At 46.8% G+C, this 18288-nt stretch overlaps 1 protein-coding gene across 1 annotated transcript in view; it reads left to right on the forward strand.

Annotated features, from left to right (window-relative positions):
• Positions 1 to 18288, forward strand: part of LOC138510277 (transmembrane channel-like protein 2-A) — a 1079160-nt gene that overhangs the window by 289331 nt on the left and 771541 nt on the right. The window contains exon 8 of the mRNA XM_069625812.1: positions 4848 to 4946. Coding sequence (XP_069481913.1) covers positions 4848 to 4946 — 99 coding nt within the window. The remainder of the gene's footprint in view (positions 1 to 4847; positions 4947 to 18288) is intronic.

The following is an 18288-nucleotide window of genomic DNA, read 5'->3' on the forward strand; positions in this document are numbered from 1 at the left end:
GGTAATACTGAAGAAATGGAACATCATGCAAAATCCAGACTTTACACCAAAGAAACCTTGGATCGCTTTAAATAAATCTCAGAACCTTAAACAAATGTTGGTACACACTTATGAAGGTAAACATCCACAAGCCACAACATTAAAAAAAGATGTGGAGTCTTCCGGCCCATTGTAAGTCATCATGGTCTTACTTGGAATTGTAAGGAGTTTACAAATTGTAAAACTACTTCAGCCATTTATGGAATAAAATGCTCCTGTAATCTGCTATACGTAGAGAAAACAAAAAGAGAAGTTTGCCAATGGATCTTTGAGCATCAATCATGTTTGAAAATTCAGGTCCCAGATAAACCTATGGTTGAACACTTCATTATGCAAAAAACACAAATATAATGAGTTTCATTGGTTCATTATTAAAACAGTCAAACCCCTCCCCAGAGGAGGTGAATGAGATGCAGCATTAAGGAAGGTAGAAGAAAGATGGATACAACGTTTGAACACAATGAACAAGGGACTAAACACCAATATTGAATGGAACCTGTTTATGTAACATTAGGGTCTCTTCAACATTTCCAAAAAAGTGTCATTATGAAGCATGTCTGTCCCATGTTGAAACTGTACCCAAACTCAGCCATAAACGTATCTGGTGGAGGATCTGTGTCGAATGAAACAGATGATCCATCCACTGTGCCTAGTACGAGCGATGTTCAGTTTCTGCAGCACACTGGTATTGACACCAAAACAGTCACATCCAACCCATTTAGTTCATTGCCTCAAGTATCATGCACTGTGCCATGTGGAAACTGTGAAAAGACACAAATCATGCTCTAGGTTGATTATATCAAGATGGCTGCGGCCAAGATCACTATATTCACATCGGGATCAGTCTGGCAGACATCGAAAATGCACTAACTAGGTAAACACATGCCACGTGACCCGGCTCTATGGTAAATAGGAAAAAGACGCTGCAGCTTGCTTTTAAATGTACAGAGAAGTTGGGGGCCAGCTGCAGTAACACCTGTAGGGATATCACCAGAGGCGTTGCTAGGGGAGGGCTAAGGGGGCTATAGCCACTGGTCTTTTGGTTGTAGCCCCAGATAGAATCTCAGGAGCTACAACCAATAGGCTAGCTAGCCCCCAGTCCCAACAGTTCCGACATAAGTGTAGACCCTGGTCTTTTCCAGACCTAGCAACACCCCTGGATATCGTGGCCAATAAAGTAGGTAAACGAAACGAGGCAGCGGCATCCCGGCTGTGACACAGTATAGCGTGTAGGAGTCATTTCTAAATGGGTAGGCCTGAGAGAGTTCCTATGCAGTCTGTGTATGTAAATGCTGCACATAATCTTTGTCATGCTAATGTGCTGTCAGTCATAAAGCAGTCTTCCTTACTTGTGAAGCACGTGATATGGTGGTATCTATCAAGATCTATAGCCCTTTAAGCTATATTGCACCATGTGTAGGCATGAGACATTGATGAAGAATTATTGATTGCCACAGATATACAAGGCATGCAAGCAATAAGCATACTTCTTAGCTACTCATTCACGCACTGTACACTAATGTGCAGTGAAAAGAAACAACGCATTTGTAACTAGTGCAATATATGTGCATGTGAGGCACGTGCATCCCCTGCTTGAGTTCTGATGCCACTGGTATATGCATTAGAAAGTGGGTATTTCAGCAGATTAGTGATGGTAGTTTCTCATAATAGGTTACCTGGTTTAAACACAAAGTAAAAACAAAGAAAAGAAGAGATTATGACATCAGGCGCCAGCGAATGGGCAAGGCATGAGTAAGTCAGTGATGGAATCTGGCTGTGTACATCTCTCAAAAATGAAATGAATGTGTCATGCACAATATAAATGTGTGCCTATAAAACTGTGATAACATGCATCTAGCGTACGGAATCATGCAGTGTGTAATCCTCAGAGAAGTTTGAGAATCTACCAGCAAAGTGTTTTTTGAAGTAGATTAGTGATAACAGTTCTCTACAGTAGGTGAACTGTAGAAGAAAACAAAAGACATGTAAAGAAGACAATAATAAATCCCAGGCGTGTTCAAAACGACCAAAAGGAAAAAATAAAAGGTTAGTGTGATACATTGTAACTATAAATGTAATGTATATACGACACACACCATAAAATAAATGCTTTGCTATTGCAGGTTCCACAGCCTGAATAGACCTGGACTGTGACAATATTTCGAGATAATCCGAAAACCAATAAATAAAAAAGAGAATTCTATTTTCCCCTTGTGCACAACAAAATTAAGGTTAGTAGTCTGACCTGCTGGAGCAGAGTTGATAGAAGAGCTCCCACGCCATAAATAAACCTCACTTACTAGTTTTTTATGTTCACTATATTGCAGAATCCCAAAGAAAAAACCAGAGGGGTAGTTTAGCGATAAGATGTTGCTTCCATGAAATAAACGTATATGTCCTGGTGACAGCCCAACTATACAATAAATAAGAAGATCGCTAAGGATGGACAGATCATCACCTAGGGCCGAAACACCCTGTGCCGACAGATCTTTCATTTCTAGAAACATTCTAGAAGCAATATGTCGTTTATTTTGCCTTAGCCTATATGATAAAGAGGGTAATTATGCATGTATAAGAACAAATAGCTACTAACTAACTAACTATTGTGGTAGTGTTGTCATACCCATATGGACTATTTTTGAAAACATGTTAAATACTGTTTGATTGCAGAGGAAAGCACTTTAAGAACTAACCCCACTGTTGCACACACTTTACACAGTAGGCGTGACCTACAAATATCTTTGAGCAGTCTTCCATATGACAATCATGTTTTCATGATTGTTTAATGTATGTAAAAACTATGCTGTTTGTCTTTTTTTGCATACTGTGTAGTTTATGGTTGTTACTGTGGAATTCTGTATACATATTGTTTTGCTGTATCTATTGTGTTTTTACTAGAGATTACATTAATAAAAATACTTTTGTCTGAATAAGATACAAATTTGAGGTATATTGCAGAATTATTCATATCTGCTTCTTTCTCAACAGGGAGCTTTAACTTTCACACAAGAGGGAGTGGTCGCTTAAATTCGATTGTGTATTTCTCCCTACTATTTGAGTAAAAAGTCCCCCCGTAACAAATAATTTGGGGACGACCCATTATGTGAGATATTACACACTATCCATGAGTCCAGACCCGGCCTAAGGGGGGGTGCGAGCCGGGTGACCGTCCGGGGTGCCGCACCCCCCAGGGCGCCATTGGCCCCTGCCACACCAGCTCGGGGGAGTCTTTCAAGGGCTCCCCCGAACTGGCCTAACGGGAGAAGGCGCAGCAGGAGGGCACATTCAATGTCAATCGGGTGCCTTCACCAACAAAAGGCACAGTTAGACCCCCGCCACGCCAGCTATGGGGAGTCTTTCAAGGGCTCCCCTGAGCTGGCGTAGTGGTGGCAGGCACCTCATTGTTAGGCAATGCGCCCGCGGCAGCCGAGTGCATTTAGGAACAATAGGGTGCTAATGCACCCTATTCATAGAATCAATGGATCGCAGGAGCGAGGAGGTTTAAAAAAAATAAAAGTGACATTCCATGGCGACGCCCCCTCTTGACCAGGGGCGCTCGGGGAAGGGGGGGCACCAATCCGCCCAGGGCGCTGCGCCCCTAAGGCCGGCCCTGCATGAGTCTCCGCAGTCAAACAGAATTGCCTCAAGTATCTCAGATTCCAGCAGCTTCCAGCAGAGTAGAAAATGGAATTCGGGTAAACACACTTGAAGCAGCTGTCCTCACCCACGGACACCGACAGTTTGCTCACATTTCGCATGCGCTTTGCATGGCTGTAGTGTATTTGAAGTACTTCTGAGAGGGGCTTGGTCGGGTTGCACTTGATGAATTAAATTAATAACATCATAGTTCATTAAAGTTACTCGACACTCCAATTTCTGGACAATAATTGATCTTCAATTTTTGATTATTATATGATTTTTATTTGCAATTTGTAAGGATTTATAATTTTTGGCCGAGCGCGATATGCCAGTCACACAACATTAAAACTATATTTTTGTAGGTGCTTTTGGGTGCACCCATTTGACTGAGGCAACGCAGCTCCAGAAACGAACTATCTAGTGGCAATAGCGCATACTCCAGGGTCCATGCCCATACATTAGTTACTCTGAATTAAAATAATAGTGTGACAATGTTACACACTATCCAAAATCCTCTGCAGTCAAAAAGAATTGGCACAAGTATCCCAGCTTCCAGCACCTTCCAGCAGAGTAGAAAAAGGAATTTGGGTAGAAAACCTTGAAGCTGCCGTCCTCACCCACGAACACTGACACTATGCTAACACTTTGTGCAAAATACCAAATGTATTTACCGTTGCCACCACACTCATATTCCGGTCAATAAATGCTCATTCCCGCAAAATCCTTTGTAGGCTGCTGTTACTGAATGCAATGATGCAACTTAGAATATTCTAGGCCATCACGTTGTCCCTCGCGCCACCTGTCTTGCTAGACGCCTCCCGCCCCCCTCATCCCTGCCAGCCCATATAGCTGTACCCCTCCTCTGTGCCCATCTGTATCCTATCCGCGCTGTTTATCTGTTCTGTTGTTATCTCTGAAAAGGGCTCTGTTAAGCATCTGCACTGTTGTACACCTCTGTAAATCTCTTTGTTGTGTACCTGTATTGGTGTATTCCTCTGTAAAGTGCTCCGTTGCTTTTCAAAGCTAGGTCCGCGCTCAATAAATATAATAATAATAATGACAGTCAGCAAATGTAAAATGTCACCAGGCCCAAAGTTAAAACACTTTAAAACTATATTTGTATCCCTCTAATCGAGCTATAAATGTGTGGTTTTGTTTCTGCAATCTAGGTATTGATGGGCCAGCCGTTCGGAAGCATGCCTAGGAAGACTGTACCGCGAGCTGAAGAGGCGCAAGCCATGGATTTCAGTGTCCTCAGCGACTATGGGGTATATATTTACAGTCAATCCTGTGTTATGTGTGGGTACTTTATATCACAGTTATTAGATTCACTTTCTCGATATCCAGAGAAGAAAAGGTTGTACTTGATGGCCTTTTAAGGAGAACACATGCTTTTGTAAATTAGGCCCAATGTGCGACCCTAAAATGAAAATGGTTTAAGGTGTTGTTTGTATGAAATGGCTCAGATTTCTGTGAAGTGGGCCCAGATTGTTCTAAAAGAAACTCATTGGAGAAAGATACACTAGCGTTGGGAGCAGTTTTATCGCAAATTCAGGAAGATGAAGTCAAGTATCCGCTGGTTTATGTTTCTGAAACACTTAAAGCTCCTGCAAGTTATTCTGCGTTTTTAAAACAGGAAATAAATTGCAAAGCCAAGGGTGCTCTCAGGAGATTTAAAATAACAATTTGATATAATAGCTGATCTTCGAGATCTTGTGTGCAAATTCGACTTTGTTATAAACTGTATACCTGGCACCAGATATGTAAAGGCAGCTGCATATTCGCATCCGGATTCCCAGGGCGCGCATACCACATGATGCAGACGTGCCCGTGGCTCTACTGGTATCACTGATGTCATCTAACACAGTGCTGAGCTGGTGAGAACCAGCAAACAATGACGTAGAGCCAACCAAAGCACGTGGGAATTTCACAAATTAAAGTGCGCAGTTTTAGGATGAATGCACCAGAGTGTGTAAGAATAAACGTTGACATGCAAGAACTGCGCATTCTGTTCCATGAATCCAGAAAGGCGGATCTGCGCAGATGCGCGCACAAGTGCGCAAAAGTACCCTCTTTTCTGCACAGATAATTCCATGAATCGGCCCCTATGTCTTTACAAGACATGTTCGTCCCATATCTTCCGGGCGTGCTCTTTATTCTGGAACTGCACGTTTGTTCACTGTTCAAAATGTTTGCCTTTCATGGATTGGTTGCCGGGCATTCTCAATCATGCATCAAAATTGTGGAATGCGTTACCGTTCTCTCTAAAATGTGTTGAGAATCACTATGAGTTTAGACGATTTTGGAAGACCTTACTATTTTAGCTGCCTAGTGTGTGGCCAGATGGACCTAGCACCTAGATGCCTTATTGGTGATGGTGCGCTTTATAGATTTGCTTATTGATGATGATAATAATAATAATAATAATAATAATAATAATAATAATAATAATTTAAGCCCAAGTGTTATTCAGGGTATGGAACAGAATGTGCGTCAACCTACAGCCTCTTACTTGCAGACATGTGCAGGTAATTTGCATAGATTATGCCCATTTTGCCCTCCACTGCCAGAGCTCTCTGTTATGTGATTTACTCGATGGAAACTGCTTCCAATCAAAACAGGAAGCCGAAAAGCTATATTTTTTAATTCGTCAATAATCGTGAGGTCTGCTGCATGTTTGGCAGTCCAAGGACCCAGCGTTTGCAGCCTAAAAAGAAAAATGAAATAGCAGACAGAGGGGGGGGGGCTGGGCCGCGCCTTCCTACAAGCAAATGTTGCTACTGTTCAGGGTTTGCTTCAGCAAATCAAATGGGAATAATGCAGCAGGGAAATCGCATTACCAAAGTGCACTTAGGGCTAAATTATCATAATCACTTTTGCATTTCTACAATTTAATGGTTCAGAAATTAAAATCTATTAAGGTCCTTGTTTTAAGATTATGACCTGCTTGTTGCAGCACTGAATCTGCAGTAGACTCCCTGCACATACACAACATGACATACCCAATAGCACGCAGTAATTAGTGAGAACCTCGGCATACAGCTCTCCTTTAAAAAAAAAATCATTTTGTGATTTGGTTAATTTAATCAACTTTGCACAAATATTAAAAACATATTAAAAAGTTAAAACTATATTTAATATAACATATAAATTATAATCAGCATATTTCATAGTAATACATTGCTACAATCATTTCTAACTAAAATCAAATAGTCGGACATACAAACAAACAAAAATACATGAATTATCTCTCAATTAAGACAATATCGAGTAAGACAGAGAGCATTCCCGGATCCTCAGCATTTTTTAATTTTTTTCATAAACTTTATTTATACAATCACAATCATTATTCTGTAACAGTAGTGGCAAAGGACTGAATTAATGTATCACACACATACCATTTGCGGAAGCCACGTACGGTTATTTAACCTTAGTATTATTGATTGCGAGTTTTAAGTGCTTTGAACTAACTTTGGTTATAACAGTTCAACAAACTTTCCCCATCCCCCTTCCCGTCCCTCCCTGTTCCTGTATGTTATGGACCAATCCTTCTGCTCTCTGATGACATTGTTATGTCTTGTTACGCTACATAGTTCTCAAGTTCGAGGTTCCCTGCTCCTTGTTTGTTGGCCCTCAATGTTGTATGGCTCTCAACAAGTTTGGCCTAAAATATTGTGGTTCTCTGCCTCTGACAAAGTCAAGGAAGGGATCCCAAATTGGCCGAAATTTCAGATACTTGCCGTCTTTCAGGGCCCCCACCATCTCCATAGCCATTACGTTCAACATTTTTACCCACCAGCATGCTATTGCTATTGCTAGGACAGTCTGGATTTTTCCAGCCTTGGGCAAGAGTCATCTTTGCTGACATTAACATGTGGGTAACGAGAGCTGTATTGTTGCTAGTTGCCACATATATATCTTCGACCACTGAGCCCAAAAGTATCACCTTAGGCATGTCTGGTAATTCTTTCCCCGTAATTTCTTGTATATACCCCAGAACTTCCTTCCAATACAGTGGCCTTAGGGCAGGACCACCACATGTGATATAGGTCTCCCTTGCCACCGAAGTTCCTTCAGCACGTGGGCGGGTAGTTAGGGTTCATTTTGTGCAGTATTTGGGGGGTCAAGTACCACCTAAAACCAATCTTATATGCCGTCTCCCTAATGGCTGTACATTTGGAGGATTTCTGTGTTGTTCACCAGATTTGGGCCTACTCTTCCTCAGTGATGGGAGCCCCCAGGTCCCTTGCCCAATTACCCATATATGAGAGAGTGTTGCTCCCTTGTTCCATGTCCAATAACCTGTACAGTCTGGATACTGCCCTTGATTCGTTCCCTTCGTGTAGCGTCAGTTCCAGGCCCATTGGGGTCCTGGTGGCTGCTTTCTTAATCTCCTTTTGTGTTATCCAGTGTCGGATCTGAATGTACACATATCTATCTCTTTCCCCTATGCCAAATTTCTGCTTGCATTCTTCGAATAGTAATGGGTTTCCCCCCTGGAAGAAGTACTTTAAGTGTAATGTTTGCCCTTGTTCCCTGTTCTCCCAGAAACATGTCTGTTTGCCCAGAGTAAAATCTTGGTTGTGTGCCATTGGGGTTAAGGGGCCCAGCCCCGGAGTAATGTTCTGCCTTTTCAAGGCTCAATCCCATCCTTTCAATGTTATCTTGGTCGCCGCTAGCAAATGACCTTCAGCTCCCCTGGCTCCTACTCGCAGTGCATGTATCGTTCTCAGCGGGATTGTGGTCACCCCTTGTTCGATTCTCACCCATCGATTTGACATGTCCTCCCTTTTAAAGTTCAACATTGGTGCTATGTGTGCGGCCAGGACATACCTCTCTATATCAGGGACCCCAAGACCTCCCAGGATTGGTGGTCTTGTTAGAATTCGTTTTTTGTATTCTGGTTTTTCCCTTATGCCAGACAAAGGAAATCAGGTCTCTTTGTAGCACTTTGCATATATTGGGGGGAATCTCTACTGGAATGGAGCTTACCACATATAGCAGTCGGAGTAATAGAGGCATTTTGAGTGCCGCAATCATGCGCAAACCAGGATATTTCTTGGGTGTCCCACCTATGCAGGTCCTCCCTCACTTGTTTCAAAAGGCGTGTTATGTTCGCTCCGTACAGACTTTTATAGTCCTTTGTTAATCGGACTCCTAGGTATTCTATTGATTCTGCCTCCCAGAATAGTGGGTGTCGTGAACTCAGAGCCTCTATCTCCCCCTCCCCTTCTCTGATGTTCAGAGCCTTAGATTTAGTGAAGTTTATGGTAAACCCTGATATCCTAGCAAATTCTTGTAATCTATCAAGTGCTTTTGGTAGTGTGTGCTAAGGTTCCTTAAGAAACATCATAATGTGGTTGCATGCTAATTGACCTTTTCACAATTGACCTTTTCACAATTGACATCGGGAGAATTGACCTAATTTAGAAGGTCAATTAGGACATATATGGGAGGGAAACCCCCGCAACCCCCCCAACCAATCCAAAAACCCATGCAACGCCCCACCCATTCCCCTTATATTATTTATAATCCAAAACCAACCCAATACATGCGTGCGTGACATACACGGGCGCACACGTCATTGCAACATCCCAAATGCTGTGCATGATGCGCACAGGGAAAGCGCACAACGTCCGCGCACATACCAAAAATGGGACGGGACACGGGGCGTAACGCACGGAATGGGGAACAACACGTGAAAAAGAAGGCGTAACTGGGGAAGTACTGCAGGGAAATGCATGGAACGCCCACACGCACGCGAACAACTCGTATTCATGGATTTGAATACGGGAAACAAGCGCACGCTAAAAGACACGCACAGGCGTCAACACGTCCGCCACAGGAAGGCAGGCCTAAGCATCCCTGTGCACAGTATAAAAGCGCGCACAAACAACAAACACGTACATACCGCTACTATGAATGCCCCATTTGTCGCAGCATTGATCGTGGGACATCGCAGGAGGAGGAGAATAGCCAGAGCCCGCATTTTTTCCCCCCGGACAAGCCTTTTTGGGATGCCTGACGACCAGGTCTACGGCAGGTATAGGTTTCCACCTCGTATCATCCTAGACCTGGTCAGGGAGTGGGAAGATGACCTTACATCACCCTCTGCTCCCAAGCATTGAGCCCCTTGGAGAAGGTGCTCAATGTCCTATATTTTTTGGCCACTGGGTAGTTTCAGCGGACTACTGCCATGGTGGGTGGGGTCTCACAGGCCACGCAGTCACGCTGCCTACACCAGGTGTTGGCAATCATGACTGCGCGCCCCTCAGTCCGCAGGCACATATACATGCCCAGAACACCCGCAGAAAGGCAGGCTGTCGTCCAGGACTTTTACAGGGTGGCACACTTCCCCAAAGTGCTCGGTGCCATAGATTGCACCCATGTGGCCCTAAATCCACCTAGGGCCACTGAGCACATCTACCGAAACCGCAAGCACTGGCATTCCATCAATGGGCAGGTGGTATGCAATGCCAAGGGAATCATCACCTCTGTCTATGCAAACTACCCTGGCTCCACCCATGACAGTTTCATATACAGAATGTCCACCCTGAGCCGGGCCCTGGAAGCTGGGCAGTATGGCGACACATGGCTCCTAGGTGAGTACAAATGACTGTGCACATGCATGCATGTCACACACAGACAAATACACAAACCCCAATAATCACAAACATTATCACCTCTCCAGGGGACAGTGCCTAACCTCTGAGCAACCACATGATGACGCCAATCTGGAACCCCACCACACCACCCCAGGTAAGATACAACGCTGCCCATATTGCAACCAGGGCCATAGTGGAGCCCACATTCGGAGTGCTCAAGTCACGCTTCCGCTCCCTTGACCGCTCTGGCGGCCAGCTACTCTATACACCCCCAATAGTGTGCAGGATCATTGTGGCAGCATGTGTCCTGCAAAATACCAGGTGACAATCAATGATGACAAAGAGACAGTCAACTGTCACAACCTTACCACCCTGAGAATGTTGCCATGGAAGTGCCACATTGTGTGCATCCCTAGCTACTCAAACCTAACCAATCCTGTGTGACCAAAAAGTACACATGCAAGGTGTGTATCACACAGACTTGCAAAACAGGCCATGACAATCACTGGTATGTCACACAAAGCCACCAAAACCACAACATGACATGGCAAGCAATAGCAAAACACCAACACAATAACAATAATGTACACATTGACATGTGAAAAATGCAAAGTGGCATCAGACAATGATGCCTGACATGGAATCAGATGAAATAACTGACCAACAACATCCCACACAAAGCTAGTCATACCCAAATGCATAACAACAGTTGTAGCTTGAACATAACAATGAATGCCTGTTCACATGCACATTGTGCACGGCAGAATAAACACTGCTTAATACGTGTGCTGTGTCCATCTCCTGCAACACACTGCTCAGCACACAGCATAGTGACCAGTCATTGTGTGTGATGCACACCCTGAGCATCACATGAAAATGACAAACTAAATAAAAAAACAAATCACGCATGTACAGGATCCACAAATGTTCATAGATCATGTGCTGCAGGGACACAGTGGTCCCCAGAAGGCTAACTGTGTGCACATGTGGACATGGAAGGGTGGTTGTACATGTTGTGGATCATAGTGCGAGTGTGTGTGTCAGTAGGGACATGCACTCAATACATGCATGTGCAATTAAGTGACCATCAGTGTCCTCATCACATGTGAACATTGCCCATGTGTACACCCCAGTATGTCAAACCACAACTATACCCTCACAACTGAAAGGTAAACACAACACATGAACAGCCATTGATCAGCAGAATACATCATGTACATAGAATACCACAATTACAATGTCAGGGTGCCCATCACACTGTGGGGCAAGGCAACTGTCCAACAACAAAATACCCCCTCCCTCACATAACACCATGACCCACTGAACAACTGTGCATGGGGTGTGTAGCCTTCCTCCTTGAAGTTCACCTGACCACAGGATCACCCTTCCCCTTTGACTCCATCTGCCACCTTGCGTGTAAAAAGTGTCCAGCACCCTCAGAGGCCACCTTGACTTGCAAAGACACCAAATCAAAGAGAACTCAAAGCAGGCCAACACAGAAGCCAAGCAAGAAGCCTGCAGGCAGCAAAACAAACTAGAAGAGCCTCCAGTAGATGACTTGAAGTAGCAGTACGTCACAAAGCCCAAGTACTAGCACAATGATGGAACAACCAAGGTAGCACAGTAAAACAATGTCACAACAGGATGTTTACCATGTGTGGTACATAATATCGAATGATGCAACACGAAATAATGTGTACTGTCACAGCTCCCATGCACAGGCGCAGGAGTGGCACGAACCAACCACCCCCACAGTGGTCTGGGTGCCTGCAAGGTCAAACTTACACAGGCCTCTGAGACCCTGGTGGGGAAGGAGGGTCAGGGATATGCAGTCGGGACAGGCATTGGTATACTGGATAACCGGAATGAGGGACAGGAGAGGGGAGTAGGATTGACAAGGGAAAGTAGGGAATGTACAAAAACATAATAATAACATTAACACATACACAATCAGACCAAATGTGTACATCATGCACATAGTACCAAATTACACAAATTAAAGTCAAAGAGAAACCTATCTCTGGGATGAGTGCTGGCCTCCTGCCTGCGCACTCTCAGGTCCGGTAACATGAGCAGTTCAATGCTGCAAAGAGAGCCAGAGTCCCTAATCTGTGCGTGCCCATAACACACACACACACCACCATGCATGCCCCAAAGTAACAAGATACTCTACAAACTATCTGGTGTGGTGCTTCGTACCCATACGTAAGATTCCCCCATGATGGTTCATAAACAGTCAATGCAGTAAGTAATGCGCCGGTGGGTGCGTGGCAAATGTAAGACCAATGTGTCAAGAGTCACACAACATCCAATGTTCCCTGGGTAAGCATCCAGACGCATTTAGCAAGGTACGACTTCAGTACAAATCGTGTTCCAGCATAACCTAAATAAAGTAGATAGTGCATGTGGCAATTTAAACCTGTAAATGAAAGGCACTGCACACGAGTCTGTCCCTCGCTGTCTGTCCCTGTGAGCTGCTTCTTTCCCTGTCTTGGAACGCTACATGGCTAATACAACTGCCTCAATGGACCATGTTGGACCAGAGTATATGTGCCACTGCCCCTGCATGTGCCCCTGACAACTTTTCCATCAACTCCCCATTACTCCACCAACGCATTTTAGCTGTACTGTGCGCTTCAACACCAATATCTGTCCAAGCTCACCGTCAGTGGTGCTACTTAGCATGCATGTGCAACTGTCCTGGTGGACGGTTGGCTGCGGTGTGGCCCCCTTGTGCTGCTCACCTTTCCTGGAGTTCCTTGAAACAAGTCAGCTTCTGTATGATGTATGAGTGCAATCCCTGTGGCTCTGCCTGCGCACACATGTGCATGTCTGCACCACCGAACGTAGCCAGCTTCCAAACATCCAATGGGCCATGTCTGCTGGGAAAGGTGTTCTGGACTCTCATCCCCCTGCAGAAAGGGCAGAAAACACATGATTCATGCATGAAATTTCCCTGTGTGTGTCTCCTCAGGCATGTCATGAGTGGACCATGTCAGAGACGTACATCTGAAATCACTCCATCAGTGCAACTTTCCCAGCCAAAGTGTGTCAGCCACTGTCTACAGCATGAACTGCATGAAGCACATGTACAGCAAAGATAAGAAACACACTACACAACGTATAGCAATTAATGCACACATGAATCATGAAACCACCCATCTAGCATAGGAAGAACTGTGGTCAAAATAACCCCTATCATCCCCACTAGGGGTGTCAACACAAGTAGTACAGCAGCAGACTTGCCACAGATATGACAGTCCAAAGCCCTTGTGTAATAGGCTGTTACACCGAACCATCCTTGCAAGCCCATGGATAAGGGAAGCAGGAGTGGCATATGTGAGTCAGGACCCCAAGCTGCAAACACATACACGAGACAAGCTTGAAGGGCCCAGCTGGAACAGACAGTGGATGCTTTCAAAAGCCACAAAGCACCACACCGCACATAGAAGCACAACAGACAAGCAATTTTAAACTATATTAACTAATTACACTAACCATCAAAAACCTACATTACCTAATTAAAATAACTATCAAATAGAAACTTAACTAACTAAACTAAAAGAAAAATCAAAAATGGCCACATACCACCCGGGGGGCACCTAGGAGGGGGGAGGTACAGGGTGCTGCTCAACACCCACATGCGATGATGTTGAGGAAAAAAAAAACCTCCATAGGCTCAACGCCTGCACAGCCCGGCCTATGTGGGAGATACCTCGTCGTCCGAGTCTGGGTCTTCCTGGAAAGGAGGACGTGTCAGAGGAGCCTGACCACGCCTAGCCTCAGCTTGCCCCTCAGCAGCAAGTCTGCCGGACGGGTGAGCCTGGTTCTGTGCGGCGATGACACGTAGGTCTGCATGCAGAACCTCACATGATACGCACGCTTCCTCTTGCAAGGTAACACGTGTAACAGAGTTCCTCCTGTAAGGCCTGGCTGGACAACTGATGCACCTCCCGGCAAGCATGTAGCTCAGCTGAGATGGTACTCTCAAGCTGTGCAAACCTCTCCTCTGACCACTCCCTCTGGGACATCAGAAGGACACCCAGAGTGGATCTGAGGGAAGCATACTCCTCCCTCAGGGCCTCCATGTGTGCCTCTGCATGAGCAGCAATTGCTTCACGCAGAAACAACATTTCAGCCTGGCGTGCCCTGTCTGAAGCCACCATGCCCAGCCTGAGCGAGCGGGCCATGGACCGTGCCGCCTGCTGCTGGATAAGCACCTGCATAGCGAGGGGAGCATGGATTGGGCCACACACTCCATGCTCACAGCGATGTTCTCCATTGCTGCCCCCTGTCGTTCATAATTGGCAGCATGTCTTGCTCCCACTCAGTATATAGCGGGTTGTCCTCGTTGTGTTGGCACCGCCCTCGGCTGCACGACTACATGCCCCCATTGACGTGATGTCCCAGGCACATCAGTGACTGGTGTGGAGGGTGACCCTGTGTCCCAATCCACCACAGGCAGAGGTTCCACCACTGTCTGACCCCTCAGTGCAGGTGTCACGGATATAGAAGTGCCCACATCAGAATCACTCACCCCTGACATATGGACCTGATGCACATCCAACTCGATATGGACGTCAGAGTGGTCATCATGGCTGGACTCATTGCCAGCCAAAGACAAGATGGACTGTAGCACATGTGGGTTTTCGTGGCCTACCACCCCACGACCCCCACTTGTGCCGGGTTGCTGTAGTGATAACAACCTTGTGCCTGGCATGACAACACCATCCTCTGGCTCCATTGTGTCATCATCTGAAAAGTAGAGAGAAAAAAGGTCACTACACATGTTAGAAGCACACAACACACACACACATAGACATCACACAGACACCAAACACATGAAGCAGACATGTCACACACAAAAGAGAACCTGCCCTGCATGCTGGGTCAACTTGACATTGCTTCTGTGATTAGGCATGTAGAAAGGGGTTATATCGCTCTGAAGTGGGTCGATGCAGTGCAGCGCATTTGTACGTTACTCCCTATCCACATGTACAAGTACTTCATGATGTGTATCAGAAAATGTGAAGGCAGTGCAAGGTAAACTTTAGCCATCACGTGCAATGTGCATGCAATGGGTAGCATGGCTACAAGCAAACCACCCCTCCCCCCAAGTGCAAATGCAGGGATGCCTTGCATGGCATCAAAAGGATGACCATAGACCTGTGTATTGACAGACAGGGTTGACTAGCATCAATTGCATCATGTGAGTCAAGTGACAACACAGCAGATGATGATGGGACAGTAAGCAGGACACATGATGAAACCTCAGGAGTACACCCACGTGTGAAGAAGACACTAAACCAGTTGGACAGAGTCATTGGCCATGAAACAGGCTGAGGCCTGTGACCCACACAGACTGTCACACCCTAAACATGTGTGCGACACAGGACTGAGCCACAGTGCCCATGGGAAGGCTGATGAAATGCCATGCAATGTAGGTCACCCTCCACATGTACTACAATGATCATCCAGTCAAGGACACATAGGGACATGCATGGAATCCACATGGAGCATGAATGGGCACTCATGACCTCTGCACCGTCCAAGTGAGACACCCTGCATCAAGTACAAAGGATGTACCCCACAGCATATGTCTGGCAGATTTTCTGGTGGAAGTTAGCATGTACACAGGATGCATGAACAGGCAAGTACTCAACGGTAAAATTGAAGCAGACCAGTGCAAAGGTAAATTGGGGTGCAGAGGGGGGGTGGAGGGGCAAGGGAGCATGCCTACGTGGAGTACCCGCATGCAGGCAGAGGACACATGCACGTCAGTCATGCTATGACATAGTCCCAGGGCTGAGATCAAGGTCACCCCAGGCTACATGCAGAAGGGCCAGTGAGCTGGAACATGGACCGGAGGGACATCCGGGTGACCAGCATGTGAGTAGGGTGCAATAGTGGTGATGCGGACAGTCCCCGTACGCTCCACATGTCCACCATCCTGCAGAGCAGCCATGCATCAGTGAAGCATTGCATTACTTGCACATCAGAACCATGTACACATGACATGTAGTGGCAGTCATGCACAACACACCACACAAGTAAAACACACATGTCCTCAACAAACACGCAGCAACACTCACTGGACTGGGCATCAAAGTCCGGCATCTCTCCCACTCCTTCGACCAATTCAGGTGGTATGAACTCTGCAACGAGTGACTCGTGCGGAGTGAGGTCTTCCTCCTCAGGTGCAGGCCCACTGCCAGTCACCAGAGTCAAGTTGTAATTTGAGGCACGCTTAGCCTTAGCGCTGCGTTTGAGGTCATTCCAAAGCTTTTTGCACTCTTGCGCCGTGCGCACCTCATGGCCGAATGCACTCACATGTTTCGCAACTTGCTTCCAGTGGGTGTCACGGTTGGCAGCCGTAGTCTGACAAGTAAGCCCCACTAGCATGTCACGGCTGTGGTCCCACACGTAGTCCACGAGGAAGTCCAGTTCCTGTTTGCAGAAAGGCTTCTTCCTGGACATGCAGGAGTTCGTGGCTGTGTGTGGGGTCCCAGCCTGTGCTGCAGGTGCAAACTTCCTCCTCTTGGATTGTGGCGCAGACCCTGGCTGGCAAATGCCACCCTGATCAGTATGGCCAGTGGCACCTGTGCATTGAGCCAAGGGCGTAGCAGGTAGAGGGACGACCAAGGGCCTGACTTGCATCAGTGGCAGCTGGGTGCCCTCTAATGGACCCTGCGCAGCAAAATCCGCTGTGGCAGTGTCATTGACCGCGACTGTCCTGGTTGGCAGACTCACAACCGGGGTGTTGTTGGCTGCATGTGCCCCTGCACATGCCAACACCCGGCTGGTTGGGGCAGCAGATGAGATTACTGCCCCAGGGACACGTGTCTTGGTCAGGGCAGCCCTGCGTGCACCTACTGTTTGCCTCCTGCCCTGTTGGAAATCTTCCAAGGACTCTTCAAGTGCCAACGCAGCCTGCGCTGGCAAACCCTGAGCCTAGGTGGTGGTGTCCACAGCTGCACGTGCAGCTACCACTACCATTGGTCCCGTGGCAGTCAATGAAACGGACTGCTGGATCACACGGGCGCCAGTGCCAGATGCAGAAGCTGCATCTCCCTGAACCACAGGGGGTGGTGGCATGACTGCACCGACACATGGCACAACATCGTGCACAAGTGGCGCACCCCTGCCTCTTCCCCCTCTGCGGCCACCCTGGACACCCTGGAGTCCCCCTACTTCCTGGTCACCCCGGCCACGCCCCTCACCTTTGGTGGCCTCCCAACCATGGCACAGTTAGAGTAGCACCAGCACAGATGGAGGAGTGCCAATGGGAGGTGTATACCACAATTGTCCTGGGCAATTGGGGTGAAGGGGGTGGGATGCAAGATGTTAACAGCACCCCTGCACCTGCAAGGCTGTATGTGACCCCGGTGATGTAGTGACGGGTCACGCAATGCTCAGTCACCCCAAAACTGCAGTAAAACCGTGCACGCAACCCCAGCAGCCTATGTGCGTGGAATTAACCTCCCGCAGTACGCAGTGGCACCCAGGAACACAAAAAACGCACACACGTGGGACACACAGGCTACTATGACCTCGGAAACGGGTACGTGATACACAGGGGCACCCGCAGTGGGAAAAATAGCGTGCGCGACTCACCGTCAGACTAGCGCAATGATGAAAAACACGTGCAGCCAATACCCCCGCCAAAAGAAGAGATACGTCCTTGATCCGCTGTGAAGTTGTGATGGCGCGCGAAACAACACGAAGTAGCAACACACACGTCGGTCTCCACGAAAGGCATGTACAGCGAACTGCTGGCCCCGCTCACCTTTGACCCGTGCTGTGGGAAACGCCTGCGCGCGTCGCGTCACTTACGCGCATAGGCCCTTTCCCCGAATTACACGCATTCACTCACGGACGTGTGGTTTTTTCACGTGCTGATCCACTATGCACCCGTGTTGAGGGAAATGCCCGTGCGCACTTCGTTACAGACACGCTTATGTGCTAAGGGCCTTTTCTCGAATAACACACTGACGTGCAATTTTTT

The sequence above is a fragment of the Ambystoma mexicanum genome, chromosome 6p (genome assembly GCF_040938575.1).
Source record: "Ambystoma mexicanum isolate Mex_15411 chromosome 6p, UKY_AmexF1_1, whole genome shotgun sequence".
NCBI lineage: Eukaryota > Metazoa > Chordata > Amphibia > Caudata > Ambystomatidae > Ambystoma > Ambystoma mexicanum.